This window comes from Podarcis cretensis, assembly GCF_951804945.1.
Source record: "Podarcis cretensis genome assembly, chromosome: 14".
Taxonomy (NCBI): domain Eukaryota; kingdom Metazoa; phylum Chordata; class Lepidosauria; order Squamata; family Lacertidae; genus Podarcis; species Podarcis cretensis.
In genome coordinates, this window is record NC_137183.1 from 21,374,971 (window position 1) to 21,398,519 (window position 23,549).

The 23,549-nt window shown below is 44.3% G+C and overlaps 1 protein-coding gene across 2 annotated transcripts in view; it reads right to left on the reverse strand.

Annotated features, from left to right (window-relative positions):
- Positions 1–23,549, reverse strand: part of AGBL1 (AGBL carboxypeptidase 1) — a gene marked incomplete at its 3' end in the record, with an annotated part of 421,386 nt that overhangs the window by 213,918 nt on the left and 183,919 nt on the right. For both annotated transcript variants that reach the window (XM_079954219.1, XM_079954220.1), the window contains exon 19: positions 5,306–5,435. In XM_079954219.1, coding sequence (XP_079810345.1) covers positions 5,306–5,435 — 130 coding nt within the window. The remainder of the gene's footprint in view (positions 1–5,305; positions 5,436–23,549) is intronic.

The window sequence follows — 23,549 nt, forward strand, 5'->3', positions numbered from 1 at the left end:
GGTATTGGAAACTTGTTTGGACATCTTTGTTGCTTCCGTCCTGTTGCAATCTTCTTGCCTTGCTTCTGAACTCCCAAATTGTGACTCCCGAGCACTGTGTCTGCTGCTAAGCCTGTACTGTTACTTGCCTGAAGAAAGGTCTCTTTCTTTCTTACAAGTGGGAGCCACTGTCTGTGTGTGTTGGGCAGGAGCCAGCAGAGTGTTATAAGTATTACACAAGACACACGCAAACTATCCCCACAAGCCTGTTTGCTCCCTCAGCTTTTAATCACATCTTATTAAGCACAGATTAAATTCACGGTCCCCTAATAATTGCATTTGTCAAAGCTTTGCTCCCCCAAGCCATTTGCTTCTGTTGTCACGCCTGATTATGGCACCTTAAAGACTAACAGATTTATTGTGGCATAAATTCTGTAGCCTAAAACCCACTTGATCAGAAGTCCAGATGTTCTAGACCACAAAAACTTATGCCGTAATAAATCTGCTACTCTTTAAAGCTCCACAAGACTCCCTCTATTTGTTTATTTATGTAACAAACTAAACATGGCTTCCTCTCTGGACGTACACAAGAATGCCCCTATCTTCACCTGTCAAATGCTGGCACATATGACTTGGTACCTGTATCAGAGCTATGGTGCAAGCAAAGCACCTCTGATTTAATCCAGTAGGAGGCAGTGATAAGCCATGTGGACTTCTGTCCACAAATTATTAAAGGGGCATATGAACAGCAAAAAGTTAAGATGGGCAGCAATAAGAAGGCTACACCATTAAATATCTCAAAATTCTATAGCTCATAAAAATGACACTTGGAGCAACTTGGTATATATAATCTATTAGCAGAAAGTGCCCAGTGCTGCTCGGGTATTCTAAGAAACAAAACAAAAAAAGTTATTTTAAAATGGATAGTGTAATTTGGGTTGTGTGTATTGGTCTACCATCTTGATTCAAAGTGGTGCTCAGCATCTAGACATTGACAAAGACCACTGCCTGCCCCTTGGGAAACCTTGTGCTGAATTTGGCAATGATATCTCAAGGTGTGGATGAACCCACAGAGAACAGACAAATGGACAGACAACCCACTTTCCAAAATGGTGTGGTCTACAAATGTACCAAACTGAGAACTGATTGTGGGGGGCGGCGTCCCTTCAGAATTTGTACTAATAAAGTTAGGTGGTTTAGGAAACTACAAAAGCTTACTCATAATTTTGAACAGATTTACAGGAGTATTTCTTTCACATCCAGACTCATTAAGGAAGCTGATCCTCTGTTGGTTTGGTAACTTTCTGAGCAGTGGTTCAAAAATTATTAAGGTTTCCATGTTCCATTAAAGCCCAAAGCAGCAACTACTGGTAAATTAATGTGGTATGTGCACATTTCATTTTTAATTAAACAAAAAAAATCCCAGTGTCTGCAGTCAGCCACATAGTGGGCACTATGCGCAATATCTATGGTATTCATTTAGCTATGGAATATGATAGTAAAGTGCAGTAGTCAGATGAGGAGTGGCCAACCTTTTGGGGCCCATGAGAAGGTGCTGTGAGTCCTGAACAAACATACCATACTTTTCCTTGTATAACATGCCCCCATGTATAACACAACCCCTATTTTGGGGGACTCAAAACCTAGTATTTTAACAAATTTCCTTTTTAAAAAACCCAGGGAAATTCATTTATTAAAAACCCTGCTGGCTGAAGGCTAGAGTTAAGGCTATATTGTTGGCTCAAGCACCGCAAAGCTTAGAAACTGGAAGTTAATGCTGATGCCTTAACAGATATAACCCTGTGATCAGCAAAGGTGTTGCACAATCTTGCTGTTCCTTGCATAAGTATCTGGCAGGACGGTTCAAACACTGGGAGATAGGGGCCTCTTCTGATGCAATAGGAGTGAGACTGGTGGTACTCCTCATGACCTGCTACATGAAGCTCTGTTTCCAAGCACTGTCATGATGGGTGATTGTGCCAGTAATGAAAAATATCAAAGCAAGTTTTGAAAAACAGTTCGTCCATTTAAACAGACAACACAAAAGGTGAATCTTGGCAGTGTGCAGGCAGTCAATATTCTGATTTTTAACAGGAATGAATTGCTTAATGATTCTGATTTCAGTGCATTTTAGGCCAGTGCCTCTCCACTCCCCACCACCCAAAAAGTGCTCACAGGAGCTCACGTCAATTCCAAGTTAGTCAGCTGAGCTCACAAGGCAACCACAGAAGTCTTGCAGCATGCCTGCTGGCAAAAATCTCAACGTGATAGCAAATGGACATTTTGTTCTTGTTCATCATGCGGCAGTTCCCAAACCAGAATCAGAAAGCTGAACTGTCAAGTCATTCAGTTTTGCTTTGGGACTTACAGTCCTGACTTTGGGACTTCAAAGCAATCAATCATTTGGCATCAGTCTGGCATCAAGCAATTGGAAGACAGGCAGGCCCTCCCATTGGTCAAATTTGAATTGCTAGGTTAGGGCTCAGTAAGGTGCTGAACCACAGAGTCAAAACGGTTCCCCATCCTGGTCTTAACCCATCCTGCCAGCTACTGATGTAAGCCATAAACAGGCTTGTGCCAATTCTCAGGAAGATTCATCTGCAAGTACAGCAAGACACGGGACCATTGCTCCGTGGCACAGCAACTGCCTTGCAAGCAGAAGGTTACGGGTTCAATCCCCAACATCTCCAGGCATGGCTGGGAGAGAGTTTCTGCCTAAAACCCTGGATAGCAGCTGCCAGGCAGTGTGGACAATACCGAGCAACATGAACCAACATCTTGACTCAGTATAAGGCAAAGTGGGGCATTTTGGGTTCAAAGCACTCCATCCTCCCTCACTGAACCTGGGCCTGAAAGACCAATAAAAGGTTTGGCCAGGTGGAGAGGGTTGTAAGCAAGAACAATTTGTGACATTACACAACAGAATTACTGATCACAGGGCACACATGGTAGTTAGTTTCCTGGCTTTGGAGAGATTGAGACAACATGAGATAACTTTAACTTGAGTCTTCAATTGGCAGGTTTGTGTGTGTGTTTTCACTATTGGATATTTTTCTCTTCTGGGTACAGTGTCCTGGGCAGAACTTAGCAGAAAAGTCTGCCAGGCCTGCAGTTCCTTTCCTTCCCAGGAAAAAGTGATCAACAGTTCAGCTGCTTGCCCTATCGAAAAGCTGTTAGTTTCCCTCTTTCTTTTCCTTTGCTCCTTTAAGCTGCCATTCCCGCTTTGAAGAAATGGGAGATGGGGGGGGGGATGCTGCCCACATGTCACCAGGACAAATGAGACCAAAGTACTTCACTGAAATCGTTTGGCTATTGGTGAACTTGGTTCTGTAAGCTCCCTTGGAAAATAAGAGTTTTACTTCCAAAGCAAGGAGGAAAGGTGTGTGTGAGAGAGCATGTATAAACTAAAATCAATGAACCCTTCAAAGGCAGGGAAAATTCAGTTCTCCAACAGCCTGTCATGTTCTAAAGGCCAAGAAAGAGTGAGACAAAGGAATCAATAGCTAAGTCTAAAGCTAAGGTTTGCTGGGAGCTTGCAATGGCCTTTGCGCAAAGAGACGCAGCTCCAGGCCCTTCTGGACTCCAGGGAGTGAAGGCAGATGGAGGCCCAAAGGTAGAGATGGAAGGATCTGTCAGTTTCAGTTCTATCTTTTGCTCATTTTCCCTATCTTAAATTCCGTTCTCTACATTTCAGCCACAATTTGCAATTTTTTGTTTTTAAACCCTCATGAAAATTCACCAGAAATTTTAGTGCAAATTTCTCCTAATAAACACATTCTGGGTATGCACTTTTGACTAATGGAAACATTTTTGCAGGCAGCTTCTTCAAATATAATGTATGTTGTTTTTACTAATATGTTGTTTTTTATGCACACTTGACCCTACATATATGCATCTTTCATAAACATTGTTTGTGAATTCAAAAGGATGGCTGTGCTTGAGTTCTCATATTGTTTCAGAAAGTGCAAATTTCATAGATTCACATTTAGATGTGTCAGGGGCTGGACTGAGGAGGAGTGGTGGGAGCCACCACCCCTTCTCCTGAACCTTCCCAAGAACAGGAGGACAGTATAGATTTAGAACAGTGGTCTGCAGAAGGGCATGGTTCAGAGGCTGCAGAGAGCAGAGCTGGGAAATATTGAAAGAGGAAGAGCAGGAAGAAGAACCAGCGCTAGGGGAGAGACAGCTGACAGACTCAGTGTCCTTGGAAAGCATTCATAACCCCGCTTCTCCCAGGACCAGACAGGCATTGAGAGTAGTATAGCAGAGAGCTCAGCGGCGGAAGGCTCAGATTAGCCGACATAGGACTGATGTAGAGTAAGGGAGATGAAGGAGAGGGACTACAGCTGGAGCAATGCCATTTCTAGAGAGAGACCACATTCTTTTGTCTCTCGCTGTGATTACTGAATAAACTAATTGGTAAGAACTCTTCTCTTTTTATCTTCTTCTTTGCTGCCACCAGAGGAGGGTTCTGATTCCCCGAAACCTGACAAAATGTGAACATAAGCAAACTTCCTGTCATCTCTACCCATGGGTATTTACACTTGTGGGGCTCTTCCTATCTTTCAATCCCATATTTTCATAGATGGGTTTAGTCAAGGGCACTTTGGCCTAGCTTTCACAGAGGCTATACCATGGATGGAAAGTCTGTAATTTAGTGGAAGAGCACGTGCATTGCATGCAGAGGGACCCAGATTCAGTTCCCTACATTTCCTTGTTTGTTTATCCATGTATCTGTTTATCTAGTCATATTCATTTATGCATTTTAATCTGCTCTTACATAAGGCTGACTACAATATATAAGCATAAAATCAACAAAAGATCCATAAAACATCATTAAAACCACAAATAAAACCAATATCAATCAATACTGTCTAGTTAAAAGAGGAGGAAATCTGATTTTTCTTTTAAAAAAGTATTCATGAAAGTTCATTGGCATTATACTGTGAATTTCTGCTAACGAAACAATTTTTACAAAACAATCTCCCCTAATAAAATCCTTTTTGTGTGTGTGTAAACTCATTGCTTAACTCACTTGAGCTCAGTATATGCATTTTTTGTACACATTTATAGGCTGGAGAACTGTACTGTACTGTGAAATTTGAATAAGTGCAAATTTCAAAGGAGGACTGTCTTTTGGTACATGTATTGTTTCTGAAAGTGCACAGTGGGTTGGTTTGCCTTTAAATGTGAACTAAATCCAATGTATCATTCCACTCGGACCCCATGTTGTGGTGGAGGGCCACAGGTCCCCCACCTCTGCAGCAGAGGTAGATAATAGTCTAAAGATAGTTGGGCAAAGAAAATATGAACGACAAAGACTCACCACTGGAGTTCGGCCTTGAGTACTGAGATAGTAAAGGAGGCCCTTTGTGTGGTAAATGGTGGGCTGGCATGCTGGACTGGGATCCAGCCATCGCCTATTCAAGTCATCCGCGCTTAAGGAGCATCGTTGGCTAGAATTAAAGAAGAAGAAGAAGAAGAAGAAATCTAAGAATGAAAAAAGAAAAAGATTGAAAACCGCAACTCAGTAATCCTCACAAAAGGTGTTGAGAGCCAGGGCAGGCTTGGCTACTCACACTGTTCTTTATTCCTGCACACTTTCAATTTTGATGGAATTGAATGAAGTCAAATCTCCAGAGTTGTTTATTTTAGAAGCTTCATTTCTGTGCTGTATTCATTATCACTTTCTTTGCCTGCTGAGGCATGTACTGTTGGACTTAACAATATTAGGGGCAGTCTTATTTTTACAGCGAGAGCAATATATGTAATTCAAAAAAAGACTCTTTATTGTAAAATACTTTGCAAACATCCATACCTAAGAGATGCTACACAGGAGTGTTGCTTTAAATAGCTCCCTGTTGGCTGTATAATGCGAGCGGGGCTCTATGGTGACGCATTTCTCCCCAGGTACAACTTGACCAGGGCTGAAAATTGGCCTCAGATATCCTGAAATATATTCTAAACTTGCAGATATCCAGTGAAGCTGAATACTGGAAGCTTCAAGACAGATAAAAGAAAGTACTTCTTGACATAGCGGAACTATGAAACTAGCACCCACAGGAAGCAGTGGTGGCCACCAACTTTACAAGAGGATTGGACCAATTCATGAAGAATAAGTCCAAGCATAATCTTCAGCCTGGGGGCCATGTTCCCTGGTAGGGAGGTCCAGAGGTCATGTACCAGTGGCAGAGAAGGTGTGATGCAAAAGTGGGGAGAGCATTGGAGGTGATTCTTACCTTTGATCAGTAGCTTGTAAATTCCAGTCATGCAAAACCCAGGTTTTCAGAGACACACACACCACACATCCCTCCATACTCCTTGCATACAAGCAATTGGCTTTATCATAGTTCAGTGACACATTCCAACCAAGCAAAAGCACTCAAGGGAGGGTGTGGCCTGTGAGAGAGGAGGTGTGGCCTGTGAGAGGGGGTGTGGCATGGGGAGCATTATGGCCTGAGTTCCAAAGGCCAACTAGGGAGGCTAGAGGGTAGCTTTTGGTCCTTGGTCTGCAGCTCCCCAGCCCTGCTTTAACTGCAGCATCCAGAGTGTTTGAACTGGGAGTCATTTGCATAGCAGTTTATGTAAACCACTGCTGGATTATATAGTCTTTCTGTTGTGTACAGCCAGAAGGGGCTCTCCAGTTACTATATCCAAATCATTATCTAGTTTTGTAAAATATTAATGGTCTGTACTGAGCACAAAGTTACAGGCTTTTATAGATTGCCAGAAGTATTGAGGGTTTTATTTCTCATTCTGCATAAAGCAATTTATTACATACTTTGCCGTTTGCTTTGTTTTTATAATAATGCCTTAATTTAACACCTTTTTTTTAAAGGAAAGGCAAATGTGCTTGAGGCTTTCTTCATTATTATTTTTTACAGCATCACAAGCTCCACTAGAGCATTATTCCTTTCTCTCAACTCTCCTTCTTGACCCTGCAATTTTAGTCATCTGCCCCCTTACAATGCATGCTGTAGATAGTAAAGCACTTGCAGTTTCTCATCCTCAGTGAACTGGAATCTGCTATTAATGAAAAACGGTACATTCAGTACAGCTGGTGTCCATCTCATTCATACTGGCTGGGGCTGGTGGGAGGTCCAAAATATCTGGAGGATTCGGGCAGATGCTCGAGGGCAGCGGAAGCTAACGTCATGCCGTGCAGATGTGGCTGGATTCCAGCCCCAACCAGCCACAGCCAACATAGACCATGATCAGGATTCAGGAACCCATTAACGAGCCTGATAACTGAGTCAGACCATTGGTCCATCTAGATCAGGATCATCTACAGTGATTGGCAGCAGCTTTCCAGGGTTCCAGACAGGGATTATTCCTAGCCCTACTTGCATATCCGCCAAGTGTCCCAGAAAAAAGGTACATCCCATATTTACATGTGAGATCGGGGTGGCAATTTTTGGTGGCCTACTCTTGCCCAGGAAAAAGTGCTTTTCATAGAATAGAATCATAGAATTTTAGAGTTGGAAGGGACTCTAAGGGTTTTCTAGTCCAACCCCCTGCAATGCAAGAATCTCAACTAAAGCATCCATGTTTTGGGGGGTGAGAGGGTGGAACGGGACTCATGACTCGCCTGGGAGCATGTGCTGGAAGAAGCACATCCTGAGTTGTTGTTTTTTTAATCTGAAAAAAGTTGGACAGTATGTACTTGGAGACGCCAAGGATTGGAACTGTGAACTTTTCCATGAAAGCAGATTCTCTACCAAGAAGCTAGAACTTCTTCCTTCTTCCTCCTCTTCCAGTGTGTGCCAACAACCAAGCAGAGTAAACAGGAAGCTTCCTATGTTCCTATGAATTTGATCCTGTTGTTGTTGATGATGATGTTGTTGTTGTTGATGATGATGATATTTCCCCACAAATAAACAGCTATATCTTTTTGGGCTTATTGTCAAGGCTCAATTACTACAGCCACACTGAGCTGAGGAAGATGTTGTCAATATGCATTCACAAGCTGCTGTACAAGACCATGGAAAACAGGAAGTTGCCTTATATTGAGTCCAACCATTAATCCACCTAGCTCAGTATTGTCTACAATGGCTGGCAGTGGTTCTCTGGGGTTTTAGTCAGCAGTTTTCCCCGATCCTATCTGGAGATGGTGGAGATTGAACCTGGGACCTTTTGCATGCAGAGGAGATGCTCTGCCACTGGGTAAAGGACCCCTGGATGGTTAAGTCTAGTCAAACTGGACTATGGGGTGTGGTACTCATCTCACTTCAGGCCAAGGGAGCTGGAGTTTGTCCGTAGACAGCTTTCTGGGTCATGTGGCCAGCATGACTAAACTGCTTCTGGAACAACGGAACATCGTGATGGAAACCAGAGTGCATGGAAATGCTATTTACCTTCCCGTCACAGTGGTACCTATTTATCTACTTGCACAGGTATGCTTTTGAACTGCTAGGTTGGCAGAAGCTGGGACAGAGCAAAGGGAACTCACCCCGTCATGCAACCTCAAACTGCCGACCTTCTGATTGGCAAGTCCAAGAGGTTCAGTATACCTCACCATCTCATGACCAAGGGGGCAGTGGCTTCATGGGCACCAGGTGACAACCTTTATGAGGCCCATTGGGCTCATGGGAACCACACTGGTGATCTATCTGGGTTAGAGTGTTGAACCTGGGCTCAAATCCCCAGTCAACCAAGAACCTCACTAGGTGCCTGGGCCAGTCGCTGTCTCTTAGCCTACCCTAACTCCCAGGGTTGTTGTGGGGATTAAATTAGGAGGGGGAGAACTACAGATGCTCCCTTGAGCTCAGGAGGGATATAAATGCCACAAATAAATAAATGAACCACTGCCTTGTGGTGATGGTGGGGGTTAAGTTCTCCTTGGGAATGTGATGTGCTTCTTTTAAGGTGGGGAGGAAGAGCGATAGCTTCCTGCTCCTTTGTGCTTCTACTGAGAACACGGCCCAGAGATTCCATAATGTGCCGACACAAAGCTCTCCTTCCCCTTGTTCCTTGGCAGGAGCCATTTAGCCGCACATTGCATTGATGCTGCCCCATGCTGCTCCAAAGGCATCCTGGTGTGTACTTGCATCTCTTTCCCTTCTATAGATATTCTTGCCCACTGCCGACACTGCTTTCCTCACTCTTATTAGGATGCGCAGTGAATTGCAAAGCGGCTCTCCAGCTATCAAACACAATATGTCCCTTTAGATTTTTATAGCTGGCTGTGCCCCAGGTGCTATTATTATCAGTCCTAACATCACTCACTCCATATGATGGTCCCTGTCTTTCTAGTTATCTGTAATGGGCAGAAGATTTTGGAATCAGTTTTATCTCCCTGCTGCAGCGGCATTTTCTCCCTAAGAAGTGACTCGTGACTCCCTCCTGCTCTCTTTGTCTCTCTCATTCTCTAGTGTTTCATTCTCTTCCCTTTTGTATTATGCCTACTGTGGTTTTTGGTCTCCTTATCAGTGTCTGCATCTGAATTTGTCTTTGTTTCCCTCCCTCCCTCTCTCTATTTGTCTTTCCCTTTCTCACTTAGTGTTTCTTTTGCTGAATCCTTCTCTCTCTCTCTCTTTCTTTCTTTAAAAAAACAACCACAAATCTTTTCCTTTACCTATAGCCAGTTCAAATGTCAATCCTATATAGCAGTCCTCACCAACCTGGTGCCCTCTAGATGAGCCACATTCACACCTTACATTTAAAGCACTGTGATACCACTTTAAACACAGCCACGGCTTCTCCCAGAGAATCCTGGGAAGTGTAGTTTGTTAAAGGTGCTGAGAGTAGTTGGGAGACCTCAACTCCCCTCACAAAGCTACAATTCCCAGAGCATTTAATAATCTATCCCTCTGCATGAGAAACTCTGGGACTTCAGCACGGGAATAGGGGGGTCTCCTAAGAACTTTCTGCATCCTTAACAAACTACAACTCCTGGAATTCTTTTGAGGAAGCCATGACTGTTGAAAGTGGTACCATAGGCCACATTCACACCATACATTTAAAGCACTGGGTAGCTTCTGATATTCATACACTCTCAGGACAGTTCACACCAGGGGTAGCCATAATTGCACTCTCCAGATGTCTGATGGGAGTTGTAGTCCAACAAGATCTGGAGTGTACTGCATCAGCAACCCCTAGCAAAGACCATTGTTCAGTGGCAGAGGGTGGGAGCGGGTGGCACTGTGGTCTAAACCACTGAGCCTCTTGGGCTTGCCGATTGGAAGGTTGGTGGTTTGAATCCCTGCAATGGGGTGAGTTCCCATTGCTCTGCCCCAGCTCCTGCCAACCTAGCAGTTCAAAAGCACGCCAATGCAAGTAGATAAATAGGTACCACTGTGGCGGGAAGGTAAATGGTATTTCCGTGTGCTCTGGTTTCCCTCACAGTGTTCTGTTGCACCAGAAGCGGTTTAGTCATGCTGGCCACATAACCCAGAAAGTTGTCTGTGGACAAATGCCAGCTCCCTCAGCCTGAACCAAGATGATATCTATTAATTGCTCTACCCATTTTGAAAACACTTAAACAGTTTTAACAATGAGATCACAAGTAGAGTTCAGGGGAGGCTTGTCTGAACAGGTGTCTCTTCAGGTGTTTGTGTGATGTCACAACAGGGATGGGCCCTCTCATATTTCAGTAGGGAGGGCATTCCACAACTCTTAAGAAAAATCTTATGTTGCCACAAGCCAACAATCATCAGGCCATGACAAAATTAATCAGGTCCCATCAGCTGATCACAATGCCCTTCATGGGAAGTGAAGTAGAATACTTATTTTCAGGTAACTGGTGTGGAGATTTAGGGTTTTGTATGTATGTAGCAGGCAGTGCAGATCCCCCAGCACTAGTGTGATATGTGTCTGATGAAAATATGAACAGAGTGCACCCCCCACACCTTTAAAAGGGCTATATTTAACTTGCTAATGGGCCTATAATCAGGGTATAAACTTGGAAGTTAATGTGGTGAGCTTCCTCCATATTTGAAGGAGAATGGGAAGTTTATTGGGTTACCCCCATGACAGTAATTGTCACAGGGAAGCTGATCAATTGTGCCATTCCCTTTGAACAGACCTTTGTGCCTTCCACACATAAAAATCCAGGGAGGATACATAAATGTGAATTATTTTATGCTTAACATGATTTAATGCAGAAATATTTTTTCAATCTGCGAACAGCAGAGAATACTGTGATTAGGCAGTTGGGCGTGTTCTGGAAGGCTAAAGAGCAGGCTGGGAAATGAATCAACATTTTTTAAAGCATGGAGAAAAAGAGGAGAGGTACAGATGGAAGGGATCCCTTTTGTCATTCTCTCCCTGAAAATGTGGTTACATGAGACAAGATGTAAAATATAGCAACTCCCGAGGTTGTTTTCTAGCAGATCTTAACTTCAAGTATGGATGGACAGATCAGTCTTCCAGTTTTGCACCTGTTCATTCATTAGTCAGTTCCATCCTGTTTTCACAGGATTCTGCTTTAAAAAAAAAACACTTTTGGAAATCCACATTTTAATGCATTGTACCACAAAATACACATTTTTGGTATGCGTTTTACCATAAAATGCATTTTCACTTGCAATTTCATATGCTTTCCGAGGTGAGTCGAGAACTCCGGAATAACAAAGGTTAACTTCGATCTGATCCAGGATGTGTAAATTCCATTCAAAATGTAAACTGGAGGAAATCTTCCGGCATCTTTTATACACAAGATGTTCCCTTAGATGGCCTGGGAGGGGGACTATTGTGGGGTGTGTGTGTTTTCCTTTTCTTTTTAAGCTGTTTTGGTTCTAATGTGATATTTTGACTGGGCACTCCAAAGAAATACATAAAATTGTCCTTTCTCCTGATAATAAGCTGCAGCTTTCATTTATCAAAGAGCAAGTTCTCCCCTCTCAGCAGGAATGCCATTTAGGGAAGGCTGTGTCTCTTGTCCTTTGGATTCCCGCCCCCACCGCCCCTTAAGAGCTTATTTCTGGCTCACTCATGGGTTCTTCATACAGACTCACTGGTCTTATACATAATTCAACAGGCCTATGGATTACAAATGTCAAATATACAGATGCTTTAAAAAAAAGTGATTGTCTCATCTTCTCTGTAGTGATTGTGTAGAGTGCTTCAAAGAGAAAAGGAGAAGCATTAAAAATGCACTTAAAACATACTGGTTTGGGGCAATTTAACCACAAAGTATCACTACACCTCTTAAGAAGAGCCTGTTGGATCAAGCCAATGGTCCATCCATTCCTGCATCCTGGATTCAAAGTGGCCAATCAGATGCCTGTGAGAAGGCATCAAGCAGGACCTGAGCACAAGAGCATCCTCCCAACCTGTGGTTTCCAGCAACTGGCATTCTGAAGCTCTACACCCTGCCATCATGGACACAGAGCATGTTACCACATGTGGTTCCTCCTGCCTACCCTCTTGTTCTTTTCAGATCTCCTCCCACAGCCGGACCTGAAACTGCATCCTTTTCTCCTTCACCTTGACTGAAAGCCATAAAACAAACCTTTAAATGTTTTGTGAGTTGTTTTTCGACCTTAAGCCAAATGCCATTGTATCTTGGGGTAGTAAAATGTCCCCTAAACACACCAAGGTTGTGGCCTTGGAAGGAATCTGCTATCCTATATTAGTTTACGAGAGAGAGAGAGAGAGAGAGAGAGAGAGAGAGAGAGAGAGAGAGAATATTATAAGGTGTGTTGCATCCCAATAAGTGAGCATGGATTGAGCCAAAAGCAGGGAGGATAGTGGAGTAGAAATAAATAAATAGCTTGCTAGGGACATTCTTTTGCTATTTCCATGAACAAAACTCTGCATGGAAACTTAAATATTCATCCCCAATTCAGTTTTTTCTCAGACTTTCGCCCCTGGTGCTTTATATATACAGAAAAAGGAAATGGTAAGCAGTCACTGTTGAACAGGTGACAACATCCTAAGATAGGGTTGAGGAACTGGTGGCCTTCTAAATGTTGTTGAATTCCAACTCCCATCATCTTTGGCCATTGGCCATTCTGGTTGGGGCTTATGGGAATGGAGTCCAGCAATTTCTGGGGGGCCACAAGTTCCTCACCCCAAGTCCTAGAAGGACTATCTGCTTCTGTGGAAATTCTGCAATAAAAATTGCACCAGGTTGTAATTGCAAACCCAAGGCCTGAAAAAGTCATTTACACTGAAGTTGGCTGGGGGAAACCCAGCCAGATGGGCAGGGTATAAATTATTATTATTATTATTATTATTATTATTATTATTATTTATTGGAAAGAACATAAGAGCTGGGTTAGATCGGACCAAGGGTCCAACTCATCCTGTTCTCCCCAGTGGCCAATAAGAAGTCCAAAAGTGTAGTGGAAATAGCCCTCCTTGATTGCTTCTCCCAACAGCCAACAATATGCAAATGTATTTAAATACAACCAACCGATAGGTTAAAAGGTAGGCCAAAAGACAATATGTTATTCAGCCAACAGCCCTGGCAAAATGCACAACAGCTTTTTAGCAACTATAACAAGAGATCACCATATATATATCTCTACAATATTATTAGCAGCATACGCCGGGTCAGCCTAGTGTAAAGCTGCAGAACATCTCCTGAGCCTTTTGTCATTTCCTCCTGGAAGTCATCAGTTCTGCACCTGGGGCAGCCAAAGGGCTTTCATCAGCATGACACTCAGAGGACTCTTCACCCTGATCGACTCGAGGAGACAGAGATAGGTGATGCTGTTGCTTTGCCAAGGGATTACAACACTTCAGACCATTGCGAGCACACATAACAAAACACAGCTGGAAAGCCACAGGGCATGAGCAGGTGTTTTTCATGAAGGAATCCCTTCTGCTCTGCTTAGTTGCACACCTCCTTTGTCTATGCAATCCCACCACCCCAGCACTAGAAGAAGCTAACAAGACTTGGGGGCTGGGGCGGACCTGTCGACTCCACACATAATCATGGCAATAACAAAATAAGGCACCAGCTGGCTGGTCAATGCAGCATCGCTAATAGAGCAAAAAGGCGCATTTCCGCACACAGTCAAGATGCAAGAGGGTTTAAGAGGAAGAGGCCAGGCCAGGTCAAAAGGATTCTGCCAAGATGACTCACACAGCTCTACTCCCATTCAAGATTAATGGTCTGCTTGCAATCCGGAGCCTAGTCAACTGTTCCAAAGGCACAGTCCTCAGAATCCCCAGGGAGGACCAAATGTTTCCATTCTTTCCCCTGTCAGCTGTAAAGCTAGGAAGGAGGATTCAAGTCTAGCAACACTTCACAGATGAAAATAAGGTGCCACTTTTACTTCTTATTGTTAGGTCAAGGTCACCATCGCGTACATCCCCCACAACACACGGCCAAATACTCCTCCATTTGCTGTATGCTGGGTGATGTCCAACTGTGGGAGTCTACTTGGGCAACAGCTATTCTGCTAGCAGGGATCCCATTCTCAGCATAGAATCTAATGGGTGTCTTGCAATTGCAAAAGGGGTTGTCCGATCCCTGGTACAACTGCAACTTCTATACCTGGTAATAATAATTAATAATAATAAAAAAAAAATAATAATAAACTTTATTTATATCCCACCCTCCCCAGCCGAAGCTGGGCTCAGAGCAGCTAACAACAGTAAAATGATAAAACATTCTAAAATCATTTCATTATAAATTTAATTCCAATCAAATTAATGGCAACTATTGGGCTAGAGGTTCTGTGAGGATTGCCAAAGGAGGGAGCCAGGCTGTGCCTTGGCCAAAGGCCTGGTGGAACAGCTCTGTCTTGCAGGCCCTGCAGAAAGATGTCAAGTCCCGCAGGGCCCTAGTCTCTTGTGACAGAGCGTTCCACCAGATTGGAGCTACAGCCGAAAAAGCCCTGGCTCTGGTTGAGGCCAGCCTAACCTCTCTGTGGCCTAGGACCTTCAAGATGTTTTTGTTTGAAGACCGTAAGTTCCTCTGTGGGACATACCAGGAGAGGCGGTCCTGTAGGTACGAGGGTCCTAGGCCGTATAGGGCTTTGAAGGTTAAAACCTGTACCTTAAACCTGATCCTATACTCCACTAGGAGCCAGTGCAGCTGGTATAGCACCGGGTGAATGTGATCTCGCAGCGAGGACCCTGTAAGGAGTCTCGCCGCAGCATTCTGCACCCTCTGGAGTTTCTGGGTCAGTCTCAAGGGCAGCCCCACGTAGAGCGAGTTACAATAATCCAGTCTGGAGGTGACCGTCGGTGGATCACAGTGGCTAGATCAGGGCGAGAGAGGTAAGGAGCCAACTGCTTAGCTTGGCGGAGATGAAAAAATGCCGCCTTTGTTATAGCTGCAATCTGCGCCTCCATGGAAAGGGTTAAGCATTGTGCGCTACCTCTAACACCACTGCTTGTGCAACCACTTGTGCAACAATGTAATCTCCTCTTGCACTAACATTGCATTGGATCTTGTTCCCTCTGTTTACTCAAAGGGTGGGCTGAAATTTCTCAGAACAGAATTTCCTTGACTAACATTTTGACAGTCTTCTTTTTTCTTGCTTCACCCAAATTCCCTCCTCGTAAATTTTGGGCACAACTCTGCATCCAGTTTTAATATTGCTTAATATTATTTTAATATTGTTGAAGTCAGCTGGACCCTCCCCCTCCCAGTTCTCTCTTAGCTCATGCCTTCCTTCATCTGCTAATATGAACTAACAACTGAGTTTCATTCAACATTAAATGAGCCAGAATATTGCTGAAGAGAATTTTCTGGGGGGAAACAGCTGGAGAATTTCATCTATCTCCACCACACCATACTACCCCAGCAAGAATATTTAGCAAAATGTCCCTTTCACCCCTCACAAATAGCCATTTTTGCTCAACCCTAATTTTCTTATTATACAGTCATCTAAACTCATCAGGTTTCTGAAATGGGGTTTGCTTGTACAAGGCATGTTCCACTTTTTTCACTTTTTTGTGCTATGTCCTACCCTGAGGTCTGCTGACAAAGGGTGGGATATACCTTATTTAATTATATCGATAACATTTCCTCTTTAAGAAACAATTCAGTGTAATATTAGTTTTTATTTTTATTTACCCCCACCTTTCCTCCAAGGAGTTCAAAATGACATATACGTCTGTCCCCACCCTCACCTTTATTTTAATCCCTCAACAACCCCGCAAGATAGGTTAGGCCAAGAGAAAGTGACCGCCCCAAGGTCACCCAGTGAGCTTCATGGCTGAGCGGGAATTGAACCACGATCTCCCATGCCCAGCACTCTAACCACTACCCCAGTGTATCTTATTTCGCTCTTGATTCCTTGGGGTTCCTGCAAGTGCTCTTGCAAAAAATAAATGCACTAAAGTAATAAAAAAAAACCCACCTACTCCTGCACACAAAAAAATCAGAGTTTTAATTTATAGGGCTCCAGAATTGGGGCTGAGGCACTGCTTGACAGGACTGACTTTTTTGCCCCTGTCAGCCTCCTTCCCAAGTCTCATGGGGCTAGCAATTTTACACAGTGCTGGCCATCGGACAAAGAGGCCTCTGCCTCTTTCAGACAGAGCTTCCCCCCCCCCTTCTCCCTCCTCATCTATATTTCAACCAGCACACAAACGCATCAGAACTCATCTTGCCAAGTGACATTTGGCTGCCAACCAGCTTAATGATGCCGCTGAAGGTCTCCTTCCTGCTTACGGAGGGGAGACGTTGCACCAGTGGGGAGGGGGGGCAGCGCCTTCCCCATTCCAGCTCCCACTAATGAAGGCTTGGTGCATAATGCTTCCTCTCGGGCAAACACTCTTCTGAAGCATTACTTTGTCAGCTCCCCCTTGCCTCTCGATAGCTTGAACACACTGCCACTAATTAGCGTAATGAGGTTTCGGTGTTTCACCTTCTACGTCTGACTGAGTTTTGTCATGCAGGATGATCCTTTCTTCTCAAGATAAATGATGCAGAGTCCAGGCCCCCTTTTACTCAGCGCATGTCTCGCTGCAGCTTCTCCGCGGTATTTACCATTGCAGGTCTGGCCCTGAAACCGAATGGTGGATTTGCACGTGAGCCTATCCTACAAAGGTTTGTGGAGGAGAGGGATCATGCATCGGCGTGGAACCATTTCACATCTCTCCAGCTGAATTATGCCCAAAGATGGAAAGAAGGAGAGGCGCCAACGAAGGGAGAACAGCTTCTGAAAATGATGGCATATGTGGAACTGGCAAGATGAGCAGCAAAGACTGGAGACCAAAATGATGAAAAATTCCTTGAGGACTGGAAGACTTTTATTGCGTATTTAAAGAATTACTGGAGTGAGATGAAAACATGAGCGGGACTTGAAATATAAGCAACAGTGTTAATTATTAAGATAAATGGGCTAAAATGGATGTGTTGAATAGTATATGTGAAATATGCAGCATTCAAGGTAAATATGGAAACCATGGAAGGGGAGGACGGGAAGTCAATGGATAAAGTAATTTATGGCCTATGGTTTTTTTAAGGAAAAGATCAATAGATAAGTGGGCTTTTTAATAAAAAAAGAATTACGTGATCATAAGGACATAAGAAGAGCCTGTTGGGTCAGGCCAATGGCCCATCTAGACCAGCATATTTTCTCACGGTGGCCAACCAGATGGGAACCAGATGTGGCCAACCAGATGTGGGAAGGCAGGACCTGAGCACAAGAGCACTCAGCCTACCTGCAATTCCCAGCAAGTGGCATTCAGAACCATTGCTGCCTCCAGCTGTGAAGACAGAGCATACCCTTCATGGAAAGGAGCCCAACTGATAGCTTAGTGAGAGATTCAAACATGGGACATCACTTGTGAGATTTCAAACCAGCAGAGGAAGAAAACCTCCAGGGACGACAGTATTTTGAGTTCAGTGTGGGTATCCTAAAATCTGCTGAAAAACTGGAACTCGAAGGGTTCCTCTTCCGTTCTTTCCATATTGGCACCATACCTCCTTCTCTTCCTAACTGCAAGAAATCCAACACCCTTTGGCCAAACCAAGGGCTCTTGGCTCACAACATTTTGTGTGAAGATAAGTGGTAGGAGTGTGCAACACATTTCGAGAAGTGCACACTGAGGAGTGGAAGATGAGCGGCCAATGTTTGCGAGCGCACACACACACACACACACACACACACTAAGCACCTTCCATGGAAAATGCCTGAATAAATAATGGAGCTATTAAGTTATCCAGCTTGATACCAGAGAACAGAAAGGTGACTTGGTTCTTCCCAACAAGGCATTCACAGGGTTTGGACATGATTTACAGCAGAGATGGCCACCAGCTGCCATGCAAGAGGAGACACTGCACTTTCCCTGTAAGTAAATTATAGCTCTGTCAAGGCAGCATTAGCTGAAATATGCTGAGTGAACAAGGAAGGGTGCTGTTTGCTAGCTCAGCTTCCTTCGCCGGGCAAGCAAAGTGTAAGCAAAAGAGAACCAGCAACTCCGTGATCTTCTGCAGCCATAAGGGCTATATCTCATCAGTTGAGCTTTTGCTGTGCATGCAGAAGGTCCCAGGTTCAATCCCTGGCATCTCCAGGTAGGGCTGGAAGAGACTGCTTGAAAGCCCAGAGAGCTGCTGCCGGTCAGTGTAGACAACACTGAGCTCAATTGACCAATGATTTGACTTAGCGAAAGGCAGCTTCCTTTGTTGGGCCTATGTTCGTGGGAGTTCAATGATGCCATTCTAGCATGTACAGTTATCTGTGTATAGCACTTTATGACTTACACTGCAATCCTATGTAAGTCTCCCCAGAACTAAATCCCACTCCCAAATAAGTATAGGATTGCAGCTGGAATTCTAGATGACAGGGATGGGGAACTGGATCCAGCCAGTGGGCCAAGTCCTTATCTCTGCCACCCCCTGCAGGGCCACCCACCTGTCCATCACCTGACATCACAGTGACATATAAGTGAGTCATTTTGCTCACATAGTTTTAGATCAAAGGTGAAACCCTGCATTTTGTAAGCAGAGCCCCATGCACAGCACTTTGCCAGCACCAATGACCAGCTGACTGTTGGCGCTTGCAAATCCTAGTGCACAGGGCTTTGTGAGTGCCATGAATCAGCTGGCCAGCAGGGCTTGCAAACTGACTTTTGGCCCAGCCATGGTTTTACCTTCCCCACCACTGATGTGAAGTATAGGGCAGATGAATGTGGCTTGGCTGAAACGGTCTCACAGGCCAAATGCAGAGGCCTGCCAAGATTGATTTGGCCCATGGTCTGAAGCTTCGCCACTACTGCTATCTATGCACATGTACTGGAAGGAAGCCACATTGAACATAGTGGGGTTTACATGTGAGAAGACAGGCATCAGATTGTAGTTTTACTTTAATATACAAAGCCAGAAAACAACGAGCTTCGCATGACCAGAAAAAAGCAGGCAGAATACAACTGTCCGCAAGCGGTATCTTAAAATTATCTGTGATGCTGATCTTATACATGCTAGGCCTGAGGTCTAGCCTGAGGTCACATTCCACCTTCCTCTGGACCGTCCTCAAATGCTGGTTTAAGTGTTTTTTTAAACCTTGCTTTCTGGGGTTAACCTGTGGCCTGAGGCTGTGGCCCTGAGGCTGACCAATTGCAAAAGAGGCACCACCGAGGAAACATTTGCTGTTCCAAATTTTCAGTCACCCGAGAACATAAGTTCCATTTAGTAAAATGGTAACTAAGCCTTGAATACATACCCTCCAAGTGCCTCGATTTTCTAGGAACAGTCCTGGAATTACAGAAGCCATCCTGGCTTCTGATTCAACCCCAGAATGTCCCTATTTCCCTTTGCCAATGCTGCCACCACTGAGCTCAGGAAGGAGGATTTGTTGGCGCTTGACCCAAGTGGCAGAGGTGGCGAGGGAGCATCCTGTTGCCTCTCCATGGCGGCTGCTGCTGGCCTCCTCCCTTAGGTAGCTTGTAGCAGCTGCTGGAGAATAGGTGAGGAAGAGGAGGGGCTACCACCACCAAGGCCCAGCCCGGCATGACGCACTGGTTCTGAGGCGGAGGCAGAGGACAAGGCTGCCCTGGGCAGGAAGGAATAGGAAGCAAAACAGAGCACAAGGAGTCTTGATTTAGATAATAATATTTATGCCTCCACACCTAATCTTTCCCCTTTCTAAAACTGATTTATTAGCGTGTGTTTTTCTTTTTGTAAATGTACCAAAGAATAAAATAAAATTGAGATTAAGGGATTTTCTCAGGACCATGGAGGCTGTGTGTGCTGTGTCACATCGGTCAAGTGATGGTGGCACTTGCCCTTCTTCTGGTAGGAAATGTTCTGTGGTGGGGGGGGGGCACAATCCAGGAGGGTCAGTTGGTGGGTGTGGGAAATGGCTCTATTTTCATCTGAGGAATGTTGGAGGGTATGTTTATGCACACTGTCATCTAAAAATCGTAACACGATACAACACACAAAGCCCTTCCCTACAAAACAACTAAAAAGGGGATGAGCCTATGCCCTTGTCACACCCCAAAGGTCAACCCAAAGAGATAACCCCTTTGGTATCTCCCCTTTGGAGTCACTGCTGGCAGAGCCACCCACCACCCCAGCAGTCTTTGCTTATGTCTTCCTCAGCGCCAATAAATGCAAGGTATGTTGTTTTGTGGGCTGTGCAGGGCAGCTACTACCACTCAGGCAAATGGCTTATAGCCTCAGTAAGTCCTAGACCTGATGTCTCCCCAAAACAGCAACTTCTTGGATATGGCTGCTTCCCAAAGGGGACTGATATTAAACTATTTATGTCTCCCCACTCTCCCTATCTCAGCTAGCTGCCTGCCTCCCATTCACCTTCTTCAGCTGCTGCTATGTATACCACCTTGAGCTCCTTTAATGAAAGATGGGATATACAGTGGTACCTTGGGTTAAGAACTTAATTCGTTCTGGAGGTCCGGTCTTAACCTGAAATTGTTCTTAACCTGAGGAACCACTTTAGCTAATGGGTCCTCCCGCTGCCACATGATTTCTGTTCTCATCCTGAAGCAAAGTTCTTAACCCGAGGTAATATTTCTGGGTTAGCAGAGTCTGTAACCTGAAGCGTCTGTAACCCAAGGCACCACTGTAAATATAAATTAAAGCACCAGAACTACAAATGTCCAACCCAGAGCTCCATCAATGGATTTAAGCATCCTGTGTAGCTTGTTTGCCTCCACTGCCATTTCCTTACCAGGAATATGATCCTGGAAAAGACTGTTCCTAAGCATCTGGCCACACAGGGAAGCATGGAGCATGAAACACCAGGTGATTTATACAGACAAGGTAAGAAGAGGTAACTTGGGAGAAGGGAAACTCAAGAGGCAGAACAGGCAGCAACTGGCAGATTCCCTAAGCTATTTATTTCTTTGTTCCCTTCCTCATCGTATGCACCAACATGCACCATACACTCCTTGAATGCTAATTTCCTGGTTTGGAGGGGGAAGTGGGCAGGGAAGGGAGGAAGTAAGAAAACAAAAGAAATAAGAGTACAAATTGCACATACATAACTGTTGCTCATCCAAGCAGGTTTTTTCTGGGCGCTTCACAGTAGTAAAGTTAAACGAAGCATTCAATGCACATTTATTAAACTAAAGTATCCATGGGAGAAACCTCAATGGGGCATGCAGCATTCTCTGCAGAACATTTGTAAAATAAATAAATAAATAAGCAGACAGGAAAGTTGTTTTAACCCCGAATCTAAAAATTGCTGACTTTAGATTTAAAAATAAATAAATCACAACGACTGCCTGTGTTGCTCCCTATGGTAGGGCTAGAGAAGGCAGAACCACAGGGAATCAGATTAGTCAGGGGTGGAGTCAGAACAGGAAATGCCTGATAAGGGGGGGAGCCTTAAAAAATGGATATTGTGACAATCTTGAGCTGTTTTTGTGAGACGACAACACTGGCTACCTAAGGGTTGGAGATAAATTAGCTTCCACTTTCCAGGGACATTGGTCAATCTAGCTCATATTGTCTACACCAGGGATGGGGAACTGTTGGCTCTCCAAATGATGCTCCCATTGTTCTTGAACTTTGGCCATGTTTGCTTGGGCTGATGGGAAATGGAATCCAACAACATCTGGAGGGCTGCATGTTCCCCAACCCTGGTCTCCGCTGACATCTCTCCAGGGTTCCAGACAGGAGTCTTTCTCAATCTTATCTTGATATAGAGCACTGTTTCCCAAACTTGGGTCTTCAGCTGTTTTTTTTGGACTACAACTCCCATCATCCCTAGCTAGCAGGAGAAGTGGTCAGAGATGATGGGAATTGTAGTCCAAAAAACAGCTGAAGACCAGAGTTTGGAAAACACCGATATAGATCCTGGGCCCAAAGTGGTAGAGCAAAACTCATGCTCTACTACTGAACTATGACCCTTCTTTTACTAAGCCAACTCAGGTAAGGGACCATCCACTTCACAGATCACACAACAGCTATCCTGAGTATGCCTACAAAATCTCCAGTGAGCAAGGCTGGCAGCCAATCCTAGGTCTTCACCAGTAAACCTGTTGGATGCATGCATTTTCAAACTCACTTTTGCCACATATCGCATTTTACACCCAGAGAACCTTTGGCCAATTTCCTCTCCCCAGTGGAGTTGCCAACATTTTTAACCACCCCCAGATCCTGTGTCTTTAACAGTAACATGATTAGCAGACAATAGAAGGTAATGATAGTATTATGGGCATAGGCAATGCGGAGGGAGGGGGATCAGTCAAGGATAGGCAAGTACTTGACCCAGACAAGTATCTCGCCATCCACCCCATGATTATTTGAAATAAAGACACTTTTTCTCATGCAAATTATAACTGGATCATAAACTGGAAATTAATATAAGGCTGTAATCTTCAGCATGCTAACTTGAAAGCTAACACCATCAAAATTAATAGGATACACTCTAGGAAAAAATATATCTTTAGGATGTTAATTTGAAATATGCCATTATTTCTCTGTTAAAAACTTGCCATGTGGAACAAAGCTCATTCACAACCCTTCCCCAATATATTCTTTTCTGGTGACACCACTTATGCTGAAGTATTTCACCTGCTGGTTTTTGCAGATCAAATGGCTACTATTGATACAACGGGGAGGTCTATGCCTCAATAAAGGAACATCTGCTTTGTTTGAAGAAGGTCCCGGTAAGGACATCTCCAGGTAAGGATGGGAATATTTCCTGTTCAAAACCCTGGAAAGCTGCTGCTGTGTGGACAATACTATGCTAGATGCTCTGAATGCAGGGAGTGCAAGGTTCAATTCCTAAACATCTCTCCCCAGGTTACTGAACTCATCTCAACTCTTGCCCTGCATTTTATGCAGGCAACTCACAACTTAGGCATATTTAACTTGTGAGCATTCAGCTTTACACGCTTGGCAAATAAAAGGGGTGTGTGGAAAGAGGGAGGGCATGAAGAGGAAAAAAAGACTTTGGCAATCCTACCTGCCATTGAACCCAATGTGTTTTTCCTAGATGCGATTTTGGCTTTATGCTCTATCCCCGTAGCATAGCCCCTGGGTAAGTTGAAAGTTGCATGTATAGAGGTCTCTTTCAGGGTGAGATCCAGCCCTTTCTTGTTGTTGGAGGGAATGGCCTTCCAGATTCTTCCAGCCTCACCATCAGATGATTTAATTGGCCTCTGATATGCCTCCTCAGAGGGGAGGGGGGTTGAGGGGGGTTTTGGAACTCTGCCAATTGAGCTTGACAGTGTGGTGGTCTTCATAAGGT